The sequence below is a fragment of the Diplotaxodon limnothrissa genome, linkage group LG2, assembly GCF_057381915.1.
Source record: "Diplotaxodon limnothrissa isolate DT_005_m linkage group LG2, D_limnothrissa_male_GT1.1, whole genome shotgun sequence".
NCBI classification, from domain to species: domain Eukaryota; kingdom Metazoa; phylum Chordata; class Actinopteri; order Cichliformes; family Cichlidae; genus Diplotaxodon; species Diplotaxodon limnothrissa.
Window position 1 is genome coordinate 28,663,626 of NC_140597.1, and position 14,049 is coordinate 28,677,674.

Genomic DNA, 14,049 nt, shown 5'->3' on the forward strand with positions numbered 1-14,049 from the left:
GACTTGTTATTTATTTATTTATTTATTTTTTTAAACACTTCCATAAACGCCAATATTGTTTGAAGATTTCGGCACAGGAAATTTGTTTTCATTTTGTCAGCAGACTCCAATGGACCCAGAAAGGCACAGCTGAATACAAGTACATAAATCTGCCAAGTTTAACAATGTGCTGTGAGCTGCTGACCGCACACTGATGAGGATTTAAGAAACAAAGGGGGTAGGGTTTCAGTTTTTCACCGGCTTTACCATCGAGTACAAAACACCATACAAAGTGATTGCCATCTCAATATTTATTATATATAGTGCCTCATGGCATCGTTGACAGCATAAAGGTAAACAGACAATTAAAAAAAAAAAAGAAAAAAAAAAAGAAAATTTGCTTAGAAATACTTACCCGCCTGCTTCAGGTTTGTGTGATTTTAAAAAAACAAAAAAAACAAACAAAAAACTAAAGAGTTGCAGCAATTTATATTTTATAATTGCATGTTAAAGCTGATGAAACATGTCAGGTACAATTTCCATGGTGCAACAATGTCATTTTTAAAACACACAACACTCTTAATCCATTTATAAATAGATCAACAAGTAATGACGGCTGGAAATTCTCTCCACAAGCTGCACTTAGTCCCATATGCACAATGACAGAAGAAAGTAAATCCATCGATCCAAGTACCAAAAAAGGGAAAGAGGGAGAAAAAAAAAAAAAAAAAAAAAAAAAAAAAAAAAAGGGAAGCCAGGCATTCACAATCCTTTCATGCTCACCAAATACCTATACTGTGTTTTAGGACAAGAGTCTCAGAAGAGTTGCCTGAATGTCTCAGGATCAATCTGGCTCAGTAGATGCAGATGTGAGAGGCAACGATCAGTGTAAATGGGATATAAATGTGAACATGTGTAGGCTCCTTGAAAACAAGAGTCCCATTAATAGCAAAGGAGAGTGATACAGACAAAAGTTCGACAAGGGGCTGGAGTGGAAACGGACCATTCAAACTATGGTGCTGATGGGGGTTTAAAATGGCTGGGGGAAAGGGGAAAATAATTCTGCATGCTTCCAGTTCAAGCATTTTCACTAGCCTCTACTGCCTGGTGTTTGACCAAGTGATCTGGCTTGTTGCCATTACTGTGGTGCTCCCACATCTGCAGATAGAGCCTCTCCAGGTCCATTGTGTACTGCTTGGTGTTGAAAAGAGGGCTGCAAATTCTCTGCTTCCAAACACGCGCTCGGACCATCTTCAGGCTATAGGAAGAGGGCGAGTAATCAGAGTTCGCAGGTGACAAAGGATGTTTTAAAAATAAATAAAATTAAGTGTTTAGGATAAACATCTACTTACTATTCCATGTCGGAGCCCAGTTTGACTGCTATGTCCTCATAGTCCTGGCGGCTTTGAGCTATTAGATCAGGGCAGCCCAGACAGTTGAGTTGTGAGGCAGCCACACGGGATGCAAGAGTCTCACCTACAGTGGTGTCAATATTTTAAAAGAAAACAGGTTTCAATTAACATTCTCCTCATGGTCATGTTTTTATATTTTTTAAAATCTGTTAATTATTCAACTTGTGTTATGGCAACAATTGGTAGTAGGGCTGCCACAATTAGTCGACTAGTCACAATTATGTCGACTATCAAAATAGTCGACGACTGATGTGATAGTCGACGTGTCGTTTGAAGCTTTGTAAGATCCCAAAAGATGCAGGAATAAGTAGCAGGATTTAAGAGTGTAATAACAGAATGAAACTAAAGATGGCAGCACTGCATGTACAAGGAAAACCCCGAAGAAGTAGCTTTGTCCCAGAATTAGAGCAGCCCGGCTCAATTTCCAACAGTGGCGGCAGCTAGTTAGTTTTAATATTACTCTTATTCTTTCTAGGTCACAAAATAAACGTTTAACATTTTCAGGCGAGAATGTAGCTGTGCAAACCTCAAATATCTGCTCAGTTTATCAAGACACCACATATTTTGAAAAGCGCTCTGATGTCCGTTACCCACTAGCTCGATAGCTAGCCGGGGGCAAAGCTCACTAGAGCCGGTGAGAACCCCTGACTCCGGGCAAATAGTTTTCAAACCCACCGCCGTCTTTCGCTACTCAGGTTAAACATATATAAGTCACTTAGATAACTTAAAAATGTTACTGTTTGGCTTTTTTTAGTATTTTATTTGTTCCTGAGTAAATCGGTTTGGCTGAGATTAAAGTTATAGTTTTTACACAGCTGAATAAACGTCAAGCAGACAACTGATTATCAGAAGTGTAACATGCTCGAGAATATACTCCGGTGTCCCGTTATATTTTAAATAGCAAGGAGTTTATTAAACTTCACCGAAACAATCTGCAAATTTCATTACAATTTAATAAACTATCATCTTGTCTTTATTTTTAGTTAGCACATACCTTAAACACTTAAAGCTGTAAGCTAATGATAGTTATAAGAGCAGATGCATGCTGGTGCACCAAGCTGTACGTTTACGTCCAATGGATGCATGATCTGATTAGTCGACTAATCGCAAAAATAATACGTGACTAATCGACTATCAAAATAATCGTTTGTGGCAGCCCTAATTGGTAGCCAAGCCTATTCCTGAAAACTCTGCTCACCAGGCATAGTAACCATGGGTGTTCCAGCCCAGAGAACATCCATGCCTGTGGTATGACCGTTGCACAGAGGAGTGTCTAGGCACACATCAGCAAGCTGGCCCCTTCTCACATGCTCCTCCTTGGGGGCCACAGGAGAAAAAATGATCCGAGAGCCTGGCAGACCCATGTTCTGAGCATACTGCTGGATGTTGGGCTCACCAACTGCAGGGAAGCGAAGAAGCCACAATACGCTGTTGGGCACGCGCTTTAGGATCTGCAACAAGACAAATGTTAAGAGATTGATTATTTATTTTTACACACACACACACACACACACACACACACTTTGAAACGCCCTTAAACAGAATTTCTTAGTTAAAGGAACTCCAGTTCATTAATAATAAGGACAGTCCAAACTTACATTGACCCACATCTGGAGAGTAGGTGGATCAATCTTGTAGAGCTGGTTGAAGTTGCAGTAGACAATGGAGTCCTCTGGGAGACCATACTGAGAACGAGTTGTTACAACAATCGTGCGTGGCACCTCCTCCCCAGTTGCAGCTTTGTTACTGATCTAAACATGAGGAATGAAAATATTGCGGCCTTAACGCTTACATTTGTTTTAAAGTGTTTTGTTTTAAAGTCCCTCCTAAATGAGGGAACATTGACTAAAATACTTCTGTAAAAAGAAGCAGCATGTGACAATATATGGGAACGTGACCAGGGTGTCCAGACAGTGTGTTTACATGAAGCAAAAGTGGCCAAAGTGTGTACGTCTAATAGTGACTCTTACCTGTGTGGTGGCTAGGCCATTGCTGACAGTGAAGCCATTGATTGTGACCTGGATTTGGCCTTGATTGATCATGTTGATGATTGCTTCAGCTGCTGTGTTCATGGGAATTACAGGCATGGACAGGGCTCCATTTGTGTCACAAGTAGATTCCTGGTTGTTGTCACACTTCATCTGGTCGATTAAAAAATAAATAAAACATGTTCATCAATAATCAGAATTATTGTTTCAGATTAAACATCTGTTTTAATAAAGTTTCTGGATATTTTTCCTTACTCACCTTTATCACTTTGACATCGGGCAGACTGTCCAAGAAGGCCTTCAGATCAATACCATTAAGAACGATGCGGTTGTCAAAGATGTGCCCGTTAGACTTGAAATCAATCACTGCCTTTTTCTGTTGGTCAAAAATAAATAAAGTTACAACAACAGTGAAAGTAAAATTTTAGGAAAACAAGACAGCTCATAGAATCAATCTGCAGCATTGTAAGGCTGGACAAACCTTGAGGTGAGGGAACATGTTGGCATGGTCTCCAATGAAGAAGGTATTGGGCATGTAGGCAAGTTTCTCTGAGTACTGCTCAGCCACTTCTGTAGGCGATGTCTCCTTGTCTGTGATGATGTAGTCCATGAAGGGAGCTCCGCTGGTTCCAGGGTAACCTAGCCACATAGCCTATTGAATAGGTAGAAATTGTTAGCTGTGCGTTTTCACGGTCAGTATATTGCACAAGCAGAAATATAGCTATCCCCTAGACAGGCTAACAATTTACATGTAAGGCTTACCTGAACAGGGGCAGGGCGGAGGGCGAAGAGCTCATTTCTTGCTCCCTTGGTGTATCCATTCATATTCACTAGAATGTTGATTCCATCCTGGTGAATACGATCAGCTGCCTTGCCATTGCAAGGTATCTGGAGACAAAAATTACAGTTTATGTAAATGGCTAGAGTTCCTGACATTGCATCTGACAGCACAATGGTTGAAATGACTTCCAAGTTAAAAATAGAAATGCTCAAGGTTGATGTGTTATAAATAGAAAGATACTGTTGAGGAAACAACATGTTACGAGTTACCTGTGAGAGGTCTGTGAAATGATGAGCTTCAGCGACCACTTTCACACGGAAATTGGTACTATCATCAGGGCTGAGTGCATAGCAAAACACCTTTAGGGTAAGGAAAACAAAATTAAGACTTTAGTCAACACTGTGTCAATACATTGCAGAGTGTAATAAGCACCGTTTTTTTTTAAACCATAAAAACCAATTCAGAGTTGAAATTACCTCAAATTTTTCAGGATTGTGCATTCCAGGAATGGACTGCATCAGGTGGGAGGTTGGATGGTTGCCAAAGTCAGAGCTTACATATCCAATGCGCAGACGTCCACCGCTAGCTTTCAGATCCTTGGGATGCTCGTAAGCCGGTTTGTGCAGTGCATTAATCTGTGGAGTAAGTAATGTTATAAGAATACGTGTACAGTAGGACAGTAAAGTCTACATGGCAGATGTTTGACTGACAACATAAAAATTTGTTTGCCCAAAAATCATTTCTTACCCCCTATACCTTCATCACTCCAAGCGACCCACTCACCACCAGCTTCTCTACTTCTTTATACCCAGTACCTTGCCCACCCCCCTTACCTTCCCCATACCCTGCAGGCACTTCCATCACCAGCCACCTTCCACCCTCCCAAAATATATATTAAAGCTTTACTTGCTTTGATCATTTTGTCTACCTTGTCCAGGCAAAGGTTTCCGTGGCGCTCAGCAATGGCCTTGCGGAAGCTGTGAGAGAGCGGATACAGCATGCTGTGGTGTGGGTGCACTGAGGGCAAGCGGTTCTTCTCCAGTTGGTCTGCCACAATGCTCACAAGCTTTTTCATCCGCTCATCATAATCTGTCCAGTCACACACAATCTGAAAAAGTGGGGGGCAAAAACAACAACAAAAAGTAGTCAGAAAATTTGTTTTGATAACAGCAGAAGTAAAAAAAAATAAAAAATAGAAAGATGCAGTATAACAGCAGATGAACACCTGTAGGCAGTGTGCCAAGTTGCAGTAAGCATCAGGGAAGTCAGGCTTCAGTTTCAAGGCTGTGCGATAAGATGCAATAGCCTCTGGGATGTTTCCAGAATCCTAAAAATAAAATAAATACAAACATAAAAATTTAAACTCCAAAAGGCATACTCAACTAACAAACGGGTGCTAACTCAGGTATCCATTGCTCAATTTTTAATTAGGTTTGTGTGAAAATACATCTTTAAATTTACTAATTTAATGTGAAAAGCAACATCAGAAGCAACCTGGAGGTGGATAATCTAATAGTGAAGTGCTATATCTATCTATCATCTAGAGAGAGCATATGAAGAGTAAAATTAAGAAATATTCCTACCTTATGGATTGAGGCTAAATTGCTGTGAGCATCAGCAAAGGCGGGGTTGATCTGGATGGCACGAGTATAACACTGCAGAGCTCCCTGAACATCTTGCATTTCTTTTAGTGTATTCCCCATGTTTGAGTAGGCATCAGCAAATGTGGGGCTGATTCTAAAATTCAAACAGACCACATAACAAAATTACTCAGCTGTCAGGTCTTTTTACACAAAAGTAAATAATCATAGGAGTGTCACAGGAGAGAAATTAATGGATTTAATTTTTCACTCATATCTGGCAACACTCAGGTGGCTTCACAGTATACTTACTGCTCTATTTTCATGTACAAACTTTAAGTTATTTAGCAGCAGTTATTAAGATAGCAGCTTTTTCGGTAAATGTTGCCAACGGGACTTTTAGGAATGCTACAAATCAAACATCCATTTAAAGTTAGTAGATCAGTAACATGTCTGAACTAAGACAGCTATTCTCACTTTAGAAAAGTGACAGGGGTGATTAAACATGAGCCCAACAAAGAAAAAGAAAGCTAATTTCAGGCATAAACTCAAAGTCCACAGTTGTCTCCAGCATTCATTTACAAACCTGATTGCCTCTTTGTAGTGCATGAGGGCTTCCTGCAGTTTTCCCTGCTGCTGCAACACACTGGCCAAGTTAGAGTGAGCTGCTGCAAACTCTGGGAACACCTGATGAATAAAGTTTGAATAAGTATCACCACATGATCATTTTTACTGTAAAAGTGAATATTTCAAATCTGTTAATCTTGACAATGTTAAACCCACCTCTAAGGCTTTTCTGTAGAGCTGAACAGCTTCCTCGATGTAGCCCTGCTCACGCTTGATATTGGCCAAGTTGTTAAGGGAGTCGGCATGAGTTGGACACAAACGCAAAGCTGTGTTGTAGCACTCTTCGGCTTCAGACACCTGTTAGGGAAAATAGAACTCAGTCAGTAAAAACTCAGCAAGTGTTTAATGACCTCAGAGGTACTCAAGATTCGAGACAAAAAACACATTACATTTCCTTTCTCCTTTAGAGCGTTTGCCAAATTGCAGTAGGCATCAGGAAAGTGGGGCTGCAATTCAATAGCACGGCGGTAGGTGTCAATAGCAAGGTCAATGAGGCCCTGCTCATAGTAGACACAGGCCAGATTTCCATGGACAACAGCATGATTGGGGCTCAGACTCAGGGCTCTCAAGTATCCAGCCACAGCTCTGGAAGATGTGAATAAAAGTTATGAATATTCTGCAAACATTTAAAATGAAATGATGTATGCTACAACCTAAAAACAAAAAACCCACAAGCAGATGCAAAAATCTGTCATGATTTAGACTCACCTGTCAAAGATGCGGGCCTCCTTCAAAACATTGCCTAAATTGATGTATGCATCAAGGAAATTTGGATCCAGTGTCACTGCCTAAAAACCAAGGAAAAAGACTTTATATTTGATACTGTTAAGGTGTCTCATAATATAGTTTGATGAATGTTACAAAAAACTATGCAACTGACCTTTTCAAAATGGTGTATGGCCAGCCATATCTCTCCCTGGGCATTGAACACACAGCCCAAGTTGCTCCAAGCCACGGCAAAGTTGGGCTGAGTCTCAATGGCTTTCAGGTAACAAGCCTTCAATGGGTTTAAAATAACCACAGGAAAGGAGAAGAGGTAGAATGGGAGAGGTATAGTGCATAGAAGGGGGGGGAAGGGTTTGATAAAAAAATAAATAAATTTAAAAAAAAAAAAAAAAGAGATTGAGAATAAAAGCAAAAGAGAAAACAAAAAGCAAGAGAAAGCAAAATTAGTGACCATTCTCCATGATGGCAAAAAGTGAGTCTACAGCATGGGCTCGCCTGCGCACAAGTCTGCCGCGCAAAGCTGCAATGCTTTTTCCTACGCTGCGCGGATCCAACCGACACCCACACATAGGCCCTCATCCTCCAGTTATGACCACATCCTTACCAAATGTAGTGGTTACTAGAGCCAGTAAAATCTGCTGTCTGCCCACCCTAATAACAATTTTTATTAAAATTTAAAGTACCAACAAACAAACTGCATGAAATCTCTATTTGATGTTAGCAAGGCATCTCACAACCTGGGATGCTGGGCATTTTGTGCAGGTGAAAGTCCCTGTAATGCATGCGCAAGAAACACGAGCGCGCCGCGTGGGTCACCACGCCTGTGCACCATATTATGCTCTTTGCATGACCTTGCTCCTGGCAAAGGTTCTTATTGCGCCGCTACGCTTGCTGAATGGCCACGTGAAACAGCTGCAGACCAACAACCCCTGACAGAACACTTGCAACACCAGACTGGCACACACTCGGCACCCACAAAATGGCTCTGAATACAGAGAAAGGCAGTGGTTAAATGCTAAGATAATTACACTGCCATTTGTCACAAAACGTTGTCTTTGGTTTTGTCATAAGCCAATTACACTTGAAATTTAGGGGCACTTGGCAACCAGGCTGGTTGCAAGAGGGGGGAGGTCCACAACTAACAGGCCAAAGGGAATGAAGGGTATGGGGGAGCCGCACGCTTGCGCTTTCCGCCTTTTTGGTTGCTTGGAAGATATCGCTGCGCAGCCCCTGCGTTACTGCAGACTCACAGCGCACTATCTGCATGATCATCAGAACGCTGCAACTCCAAATAAAGAAGGGAAATCAAAACAAAACAGGAAAAAAATAACCAAAATGTAAGAGTTAGAGGGTTCTTACTTGTTTTTCATGATTAATGCTTCCAAAACCAAGTTTCTTTTTTTACATAATATAAAGTTGGGTAATTAGTATAGCATATTTTAAGAAATGCTTACTGTAATGCTCTACTATTATTATTACTACTATTATTATTTTTTACTTTTTTCTTTTGCTCTTCAAAAGGAAGCCACAAGACAGAGGAGCTCAAGCATGAAGTAAGGTGGTTTTTCTTTTGTTGGCAGTTACAAACCCGTTACCATATTTTTGGACTTTGTCAGAGTGGTGGTCGCAGCTGGCTGGAAGAAGAGGAGAGGACTGAGGCTGCCCTAGTGTTCCTTTCCGCCAGGCACCTACGCAGGAATAGTGTCACCCACCTGAAACCTTCTAAATAACAATATCAGTTGTGGAAAAACCAAAAGAGACAAAAATCAGAAAACAAGATCGTTAGTAAAAGTTCTCAAACAATACATTTTTTTTAAAATATGGAAATAAAAATAAAAAAGCACTTTTGTCCAAATAACAAACAAAAACTATAATACTAGCCTTAGTTTTCATTCATGCAAATGAATGTTTCATTTCAAAGAAAACAAAAGGAATGCTTTAGGGGTAACTGGGAGGGAAGAAAGGCTTTGATCTGTGCAGTACCAGGGAAAGTCAAGCTTCCAGTAAATTCTCAATTCAGTTTTTACAATCACAGAACAGGAGGGCAGTTACTGGCTTGATCTTGCCCAAATGAACTGATCCCATTTCTTTGGGAATAATATTACATATTTGAAGAAAAAAGGGAAGAAGTATTAATCATGGCTTTTCTTTTTTTGCATTTTCATGAAATATTTATAGAACTTTGATTTCTTTATCCTGGCCTGCTTTCTTGAGTCCTGGCCAATGGAGAAAAGTCTGTGGTTTAATTATTTGTATCTAGAAGCCTCCACAGCTCTGAAATAAAGAGGTCATCGCTGTTGCGCGTGCTTCTGTCTTTCTAACCCAGCATCTGACGCAGGCGGTGGAGTACCGATGGTAAGCTGTCTGCCTGACAGCATTTGTGCCACTTTAAGGCATGTGAGAATGACTGCTCTTAAATCCATATGTTCAGTTAACAATTTAAAAGCAGTGGATATCTGAAGAGATAACCAGCTGGATAAAATCCATCAAGTGGATCCAAAAATTGATGTATATGTGCGGAAAGGCACTGTTGGGAATGTGCTCAAGCACTGATTAAATCAAACTGAAGGGTCAGGAAGACAGCTTTGAGCGCGCCCACTCCACCAATCCTCAGCAAGCGCGCGGGGGGGCGGAGCGACAGAGCTGGGGAGCTTGTGACTCCCTGATGCTCCTCCCCACTCCTTTACCCCCCTCTAGCACGAAATAAGATGGCCTGTAACCAGCAAGACAACTCCATAATCACAAATTTAACCCAATTCAGGTAAACCCCCCCCCCCCCCCCAAGAATATAGATACATTTAAAAGTGATAAATTGAAGTGTAGCACCCCCAAACTGACAGCAAACTGAGAAGAACCTGTCATAAGGGCACTTGAAAGAAAAACAATACAGGAGTATAGTAGTTAGGTTAGAAACCATCTTATCTTTTGCACTGCAAAGATAAACTAACTTTTCATCAGTTCATAATTTCTTCAAAGACCGAGCCAGCGTTTTTCCTCCAAAGTCAACTTTATGGAAATGCATGGGGCCGAGGTTAGTTCAGCTGTGTGAATTTTGAAACTCCAGCCTTTCTTCCTGAAAGGGAAAGGGACTGATCTCTGATAAGAGGTCTGTGTAAAGCAAAGGACATTGGGACTAAAAGTGATATAGGGTAGAGACGAATGTAATGTGTACACTAAAAAAATTTTTTTTTTTTTTTTTTTTTAAATGTAAGCTGTCTAAAAAAAACAACAACAAAAAAACAAAACAGTATGTGTATTGCTTTGTTTTTTTTTAAAGAAATTCAGAAAACCTGATTTCCACATATGGGTGTTAACCCATTACAGTCCAGTACTTCAAAAAGGTTTAAAATAAGGGGATAAGAAGCTAACTGCAACTCTGAAAAATGAGGAGATGCTTCCATTTTCTGTCCTTCACATAAGTGGGTTGAATAGTAAGACTGCTTTAAAAATGTCAAAGCGGAGAAAAAAAAAAACAAAAAACATCTATGGTCTTAGTGAGTGACACTAAAAACAAAATTGATGGACAAGGAGGAAAAAAGAAAGAAAAAAAGATCTACAACAAAAATACAAACGCCACATCTAAGTATACGCCAACGCGCTGTAACATACCTTGGCCTCTTCCAAACGCCCGAGGGCTTTAAGCAAATTCCCCAAGTCACTGCGCACACAATATAGATCCTGTGAAGATGGAAAAAAAATAAAATAAAAAATTCTATAAACAGCCTATTTGTGGCCATTCCAACTAAATAAATGTATAGGGCATTGACACATACAATTTAGAAAAAAATATAAATTAACTCACTGGGTTGTATTGTAATGCGGAGACATAAGCCTGCACGGCTCCCTCCATATCTCCTGCGGCCACCAGAGCTGCAGCCAAGTTGATGTACCCGTCAATAAAATCTGGCTTGAGTCTCAGAGCATGGCGATAATGCTCTATTGCCTCCTGCAGCTGCCCACGCTCCTTGTACACATTCCCCAGGTTGGAGTAGGCCTCAGCCAACATTGGGTTCTGCTTGATGGCCAAGGTACTGAAATGAGCAGACCTGCAAGGAAAGATTATGCACAAACTATTACACTCCAGAGCTGACACAGTTGGTTCAAACTGCTGTGTAGAAACAACAGCAAGGCCCAAGATGTTAAAGAACAGAAAATCAGTTTAAGATGCATTGTCAAATATGATGAAAATCCCAAATATCAAGACACATTAACATGAGCCTCAGCACCTGAGCAAAACTTTTTATTCAAATGTCTACTATGCAAACATGCAGGCAGTACAGCCCAAAATAAGTTATGATGAAAATACCACGAAGATGATCACCATATTCAATTTGATCCTGTGAGCTGTCATGGAACATTTTTACTAACCAACAGTTTTTGGGGTAAACAACAAAAGCATACAAGTTTAGCATTTGTATTATGGTTAAATACCAAATTCAACAGCATTACAAGGCTGTAATGATACTGGCATTGTCCACATTTAAGGATTTGAAATGAGTGAAAAAGCCTTTAGATCATATTACTTGAAAGACCCAAGCACCTGAAAAGAAAGGTTACACTCCAACCACCAGAAATGCACAAAACCCAAGTTAAACCACATAACAGGATTTGCACAAGACAGCCCAGCTGCTCCACAGGACTCCCCAGTGTGTGCACTCAAAGCCAAGACGACCCATTTTCCTCTGCTACTGCTCACATGCCCAGTGTGCTTTTCCACCCCCCCAACACCTCACCTGTCGAGTCTTCGGCACTGGAAGTGGATGGAGGACAGGAGCAACAGCACGCCTGTGTTATCAGGCTCCTGCCTCCACAGCTGCATGCAGTGGCGCTCAGCTGCCTCAAAATCCCCTGACTGATACTCCCGGTGCGCCAGCTCAGCCAACCCTTGGAAGGAAAGCATACGTTTTGTTGGTTCTGGAGCACCAACATAAGCCAAGGAGGGGGAAAACGACACGTTAGAGGTGATGGAAAAAATTAAAATCAGACAAATGATAACAGAATTTTTTTAAAAAGGAAAATAAGACAAATGCTTTAATTTAAGAAGAGTGACTAACACAATTTGAACTCAAAATAAAAGGGGGGGGGGGACTCATGATACACATTTGGGGATTTTACATCTTATTGTGTGGGTAGGAGTCACAATAAAGTCTAACAAATAAAAAAAAAAATGGAGGAAAATAATGTGTGTGATGGGAAAACAGGCAAGCAGATGGATGAAACAGGTGTGAGAGGTTCTGGCAAAAACTCTCCATAACACTTTTTGGATGTTTAGTAATTTATCATATCAAATATGTACTTTTATGAAACACCAGATTACTTTATTGTAACTTACTCTAATACAATTTGTATGTGTGTGTGTGTGTGTGTGTGTGTGTGTGTATATATATATCTGAAGCGGTAGTGAACACATCAGAACGTTCTGCTCCAACAAAACAAACTAGTTATTCAAAGGTGGGGCTGAGAAAACAAAGCCGCATCATATAGCTAAACTTTTACTGCAGGGCTAATAATGCAGTAGATCCGGTTTGCTCAAGCGGTCATGACACTTACGTAACATTACTTGTGGAAAGAGTATAGCTTAAAATGCTTAAACCACCAGTCAATGCGCGAAAATACCGGGTTTCAGAACCGTTCTGGTATCAGTATCGCCGATAACCTTTGGGATAATGCTACCATTAGCCTAAAGGCTATCTGTGCTAAGCGGTAGACATAGGCCAGACTTCAGTAGCAAGGCCCCCCGATAACAAATTTCAAAGACATCTTCAAGCCCCTTTGTGCTGACTTAGCTTTCACAGCGACCCTTAAACATGAAATCAATGAAACAAAAATGGTATACCCCGAGCAAACCGCTAAAGCACCTTCGTGGAATGCTTATTCGTCTGCGTTAAAGTGTGACTAGTAGACAATTTGCGGCTACTTCGACGCAAACCTGTGCTAAAAGCTAAATTACGCTAATGTTAGCTTTAGGGCTTTTATTGTCGCGATACGAGGTAGAAATTTGAGCCCGCGTTGCTATTACTAACATGTTCTTCCACGTTGGACAAAAGACAAATTTAATAAATAAAAACAGGGTTAAAATAGTTTACCTATTTTCTTTTTTTAAGGTCTATTTGTTAGATACTAGCTCGATCGCATCTAGGGGGGGAAAAACCTACACAAGGACACAGTCTTTGAAGCTTGCCTTGTTGCCTTCTGTGTAGAATTACTTGCATAAAAACAGCAAACCTGTGCTGTCGGCCACGTTTCCCACTGAGCTCGCCATCTCCTCGGTCTTCGAGTCTTGCACGGTGGTCGTCAATGTGTCCTCTAGCAGATAACAATCTCAGAGAAAAAAAAATTGCGACAAGCAGAAAACACGTTGCCCCAATAGCTATGCAGAGTTAGCTAAACTAATGTCCTAACGTATGTTTCTTTTTCCCCTAAAGCGACAAATGTAGATCTCGCAGTGGTTAGTATCAGCTGGCTAATACCCAATCAATTGTCTTGCTGTTAAGAGCTCGTTTTTAAGCTAACATGTTACGTGCTGTTGGTTTAATGGCTCTTGCTAGCTTCCCCTTCCCAACAAAGCAGCAGTGGATCATAAAATGGCGAGATGGGTGGAACTCGTTTTTGAGATAAACTAGATCCGTTCACCGCCGTTACCGAGACACGTGTGTAAAACTGTAATAAATATCGCACGTAGCGATGTAAAAATATTTCAGAAGATTTGTGATTACATTTTTCTCCTTTTATCGCGTGTTATTTCTTTATTTACTAAAGTTTAAAAAAAACATATTAGGAACGATGCTGCGCGGAAGAACACATTGGTGCAGTGAGACGGAGTGCAAACGGAAAAAGCCAGCAGAGAACCGGTTTTAAGATTCACGAGGCAGATCGTCTGTGGATTGTAACGTGTTACCACAGCCACACGAGAATAATGTGAGACACCGACATTAAATAACAGTGGGTGGATTCTG

The 14,049-nt window shown here is 40.7% G+C and overlaps 1 protein-coding gene across 3 annotated transcripts; it reads right to left on the reverse strand.

The window, feature by feature from the left end:
- Positions 1-715: 715 nt before the first annotated feature.
- Positions 716-13,664, reverse strand: LOC146638607 (UDP-N-acetylglucosamine--peptide N-acetylglucosaminyltransferase 110 kDa subunit). 3 transcript variants are annotated; one of them, XM_085361872.1, is made up of 22 exons: positions 13,319-13,664; positions 11,827-11,977; positions 10,896-11,139; positions 10,703-10,771; positions 7,248-7,364; positions 7,076-7,155; positions 6,757-6,952; positions 6,524-6,664; positions 6,327-6,427; positions 5,744-5,897; positions 5,386-5,487; positions 5,089-5,268; positions 4,637-4,795; positions 4,430-4,519; positions 4,142-4,267; positions 3,861-4,031; positions 3,639-3,755; positions 3,362-3,532; positions 2,990-3,142; positions 2,590-2,842; positions 1,332-1,455; positions 716-1,237 (listed from the first exon to the last, which is right to left on the reverse strand). In XM_085361872.1, the coding sequence occupies exons 1-22, from the start codon at positions 13,353-13,355 to the stop codon at positions 1,057-1,059; spliced, it is 3,117 nt and encodes a 1,038-aa protein (XP_085217998.1). In that variant the 5' UTR covers positions 13,356-13,664; the 3' UTR covers positions 716-1,056. The 3 variants fall into 3 exon arrangements, with proteins under 3 accessions (XP_085217998.1, XP_085217991.1, XP_085218003.1); XM_085361865.1 differs by having other exon boundaries at positions 11,827-12,007; XM_085361877.1 differs by lacking the exons at positions 10,703-10,771; positions 10,896-11,139; positions 11,827-11,977; positions 13,319-13,664 and adding an exon at positions 8,689-10,664.
- Between the last annotated feature and the right edge of the window lie 385 nt (positions 13,665-14,049).

Excerpts from the sequence above, each read along its gene's own strand:
- LOC146638607 (XM_085361865.1), bottom strand. The coding sequence starts at position 13,355 with ATGGCGAGCTCAGTGGGAAACGTGGCCGACAGCACAG. Across the intron at positions 5,269-5,385 it reads ACTTGGCACACTGCCTACAG|ATTGTGTGTGACTGGACAGA; the intron begins GTGTTCATCTGC and ends CCACTTTTTCAG. Across the intron at positions 1,456-2,589 it reads ACCCATGGTTACTATGCCTG|GTGAGACTCTTGCATCCCGT; the intron begins GTGAGCAGAGTT and ends ACACCACTGTAG.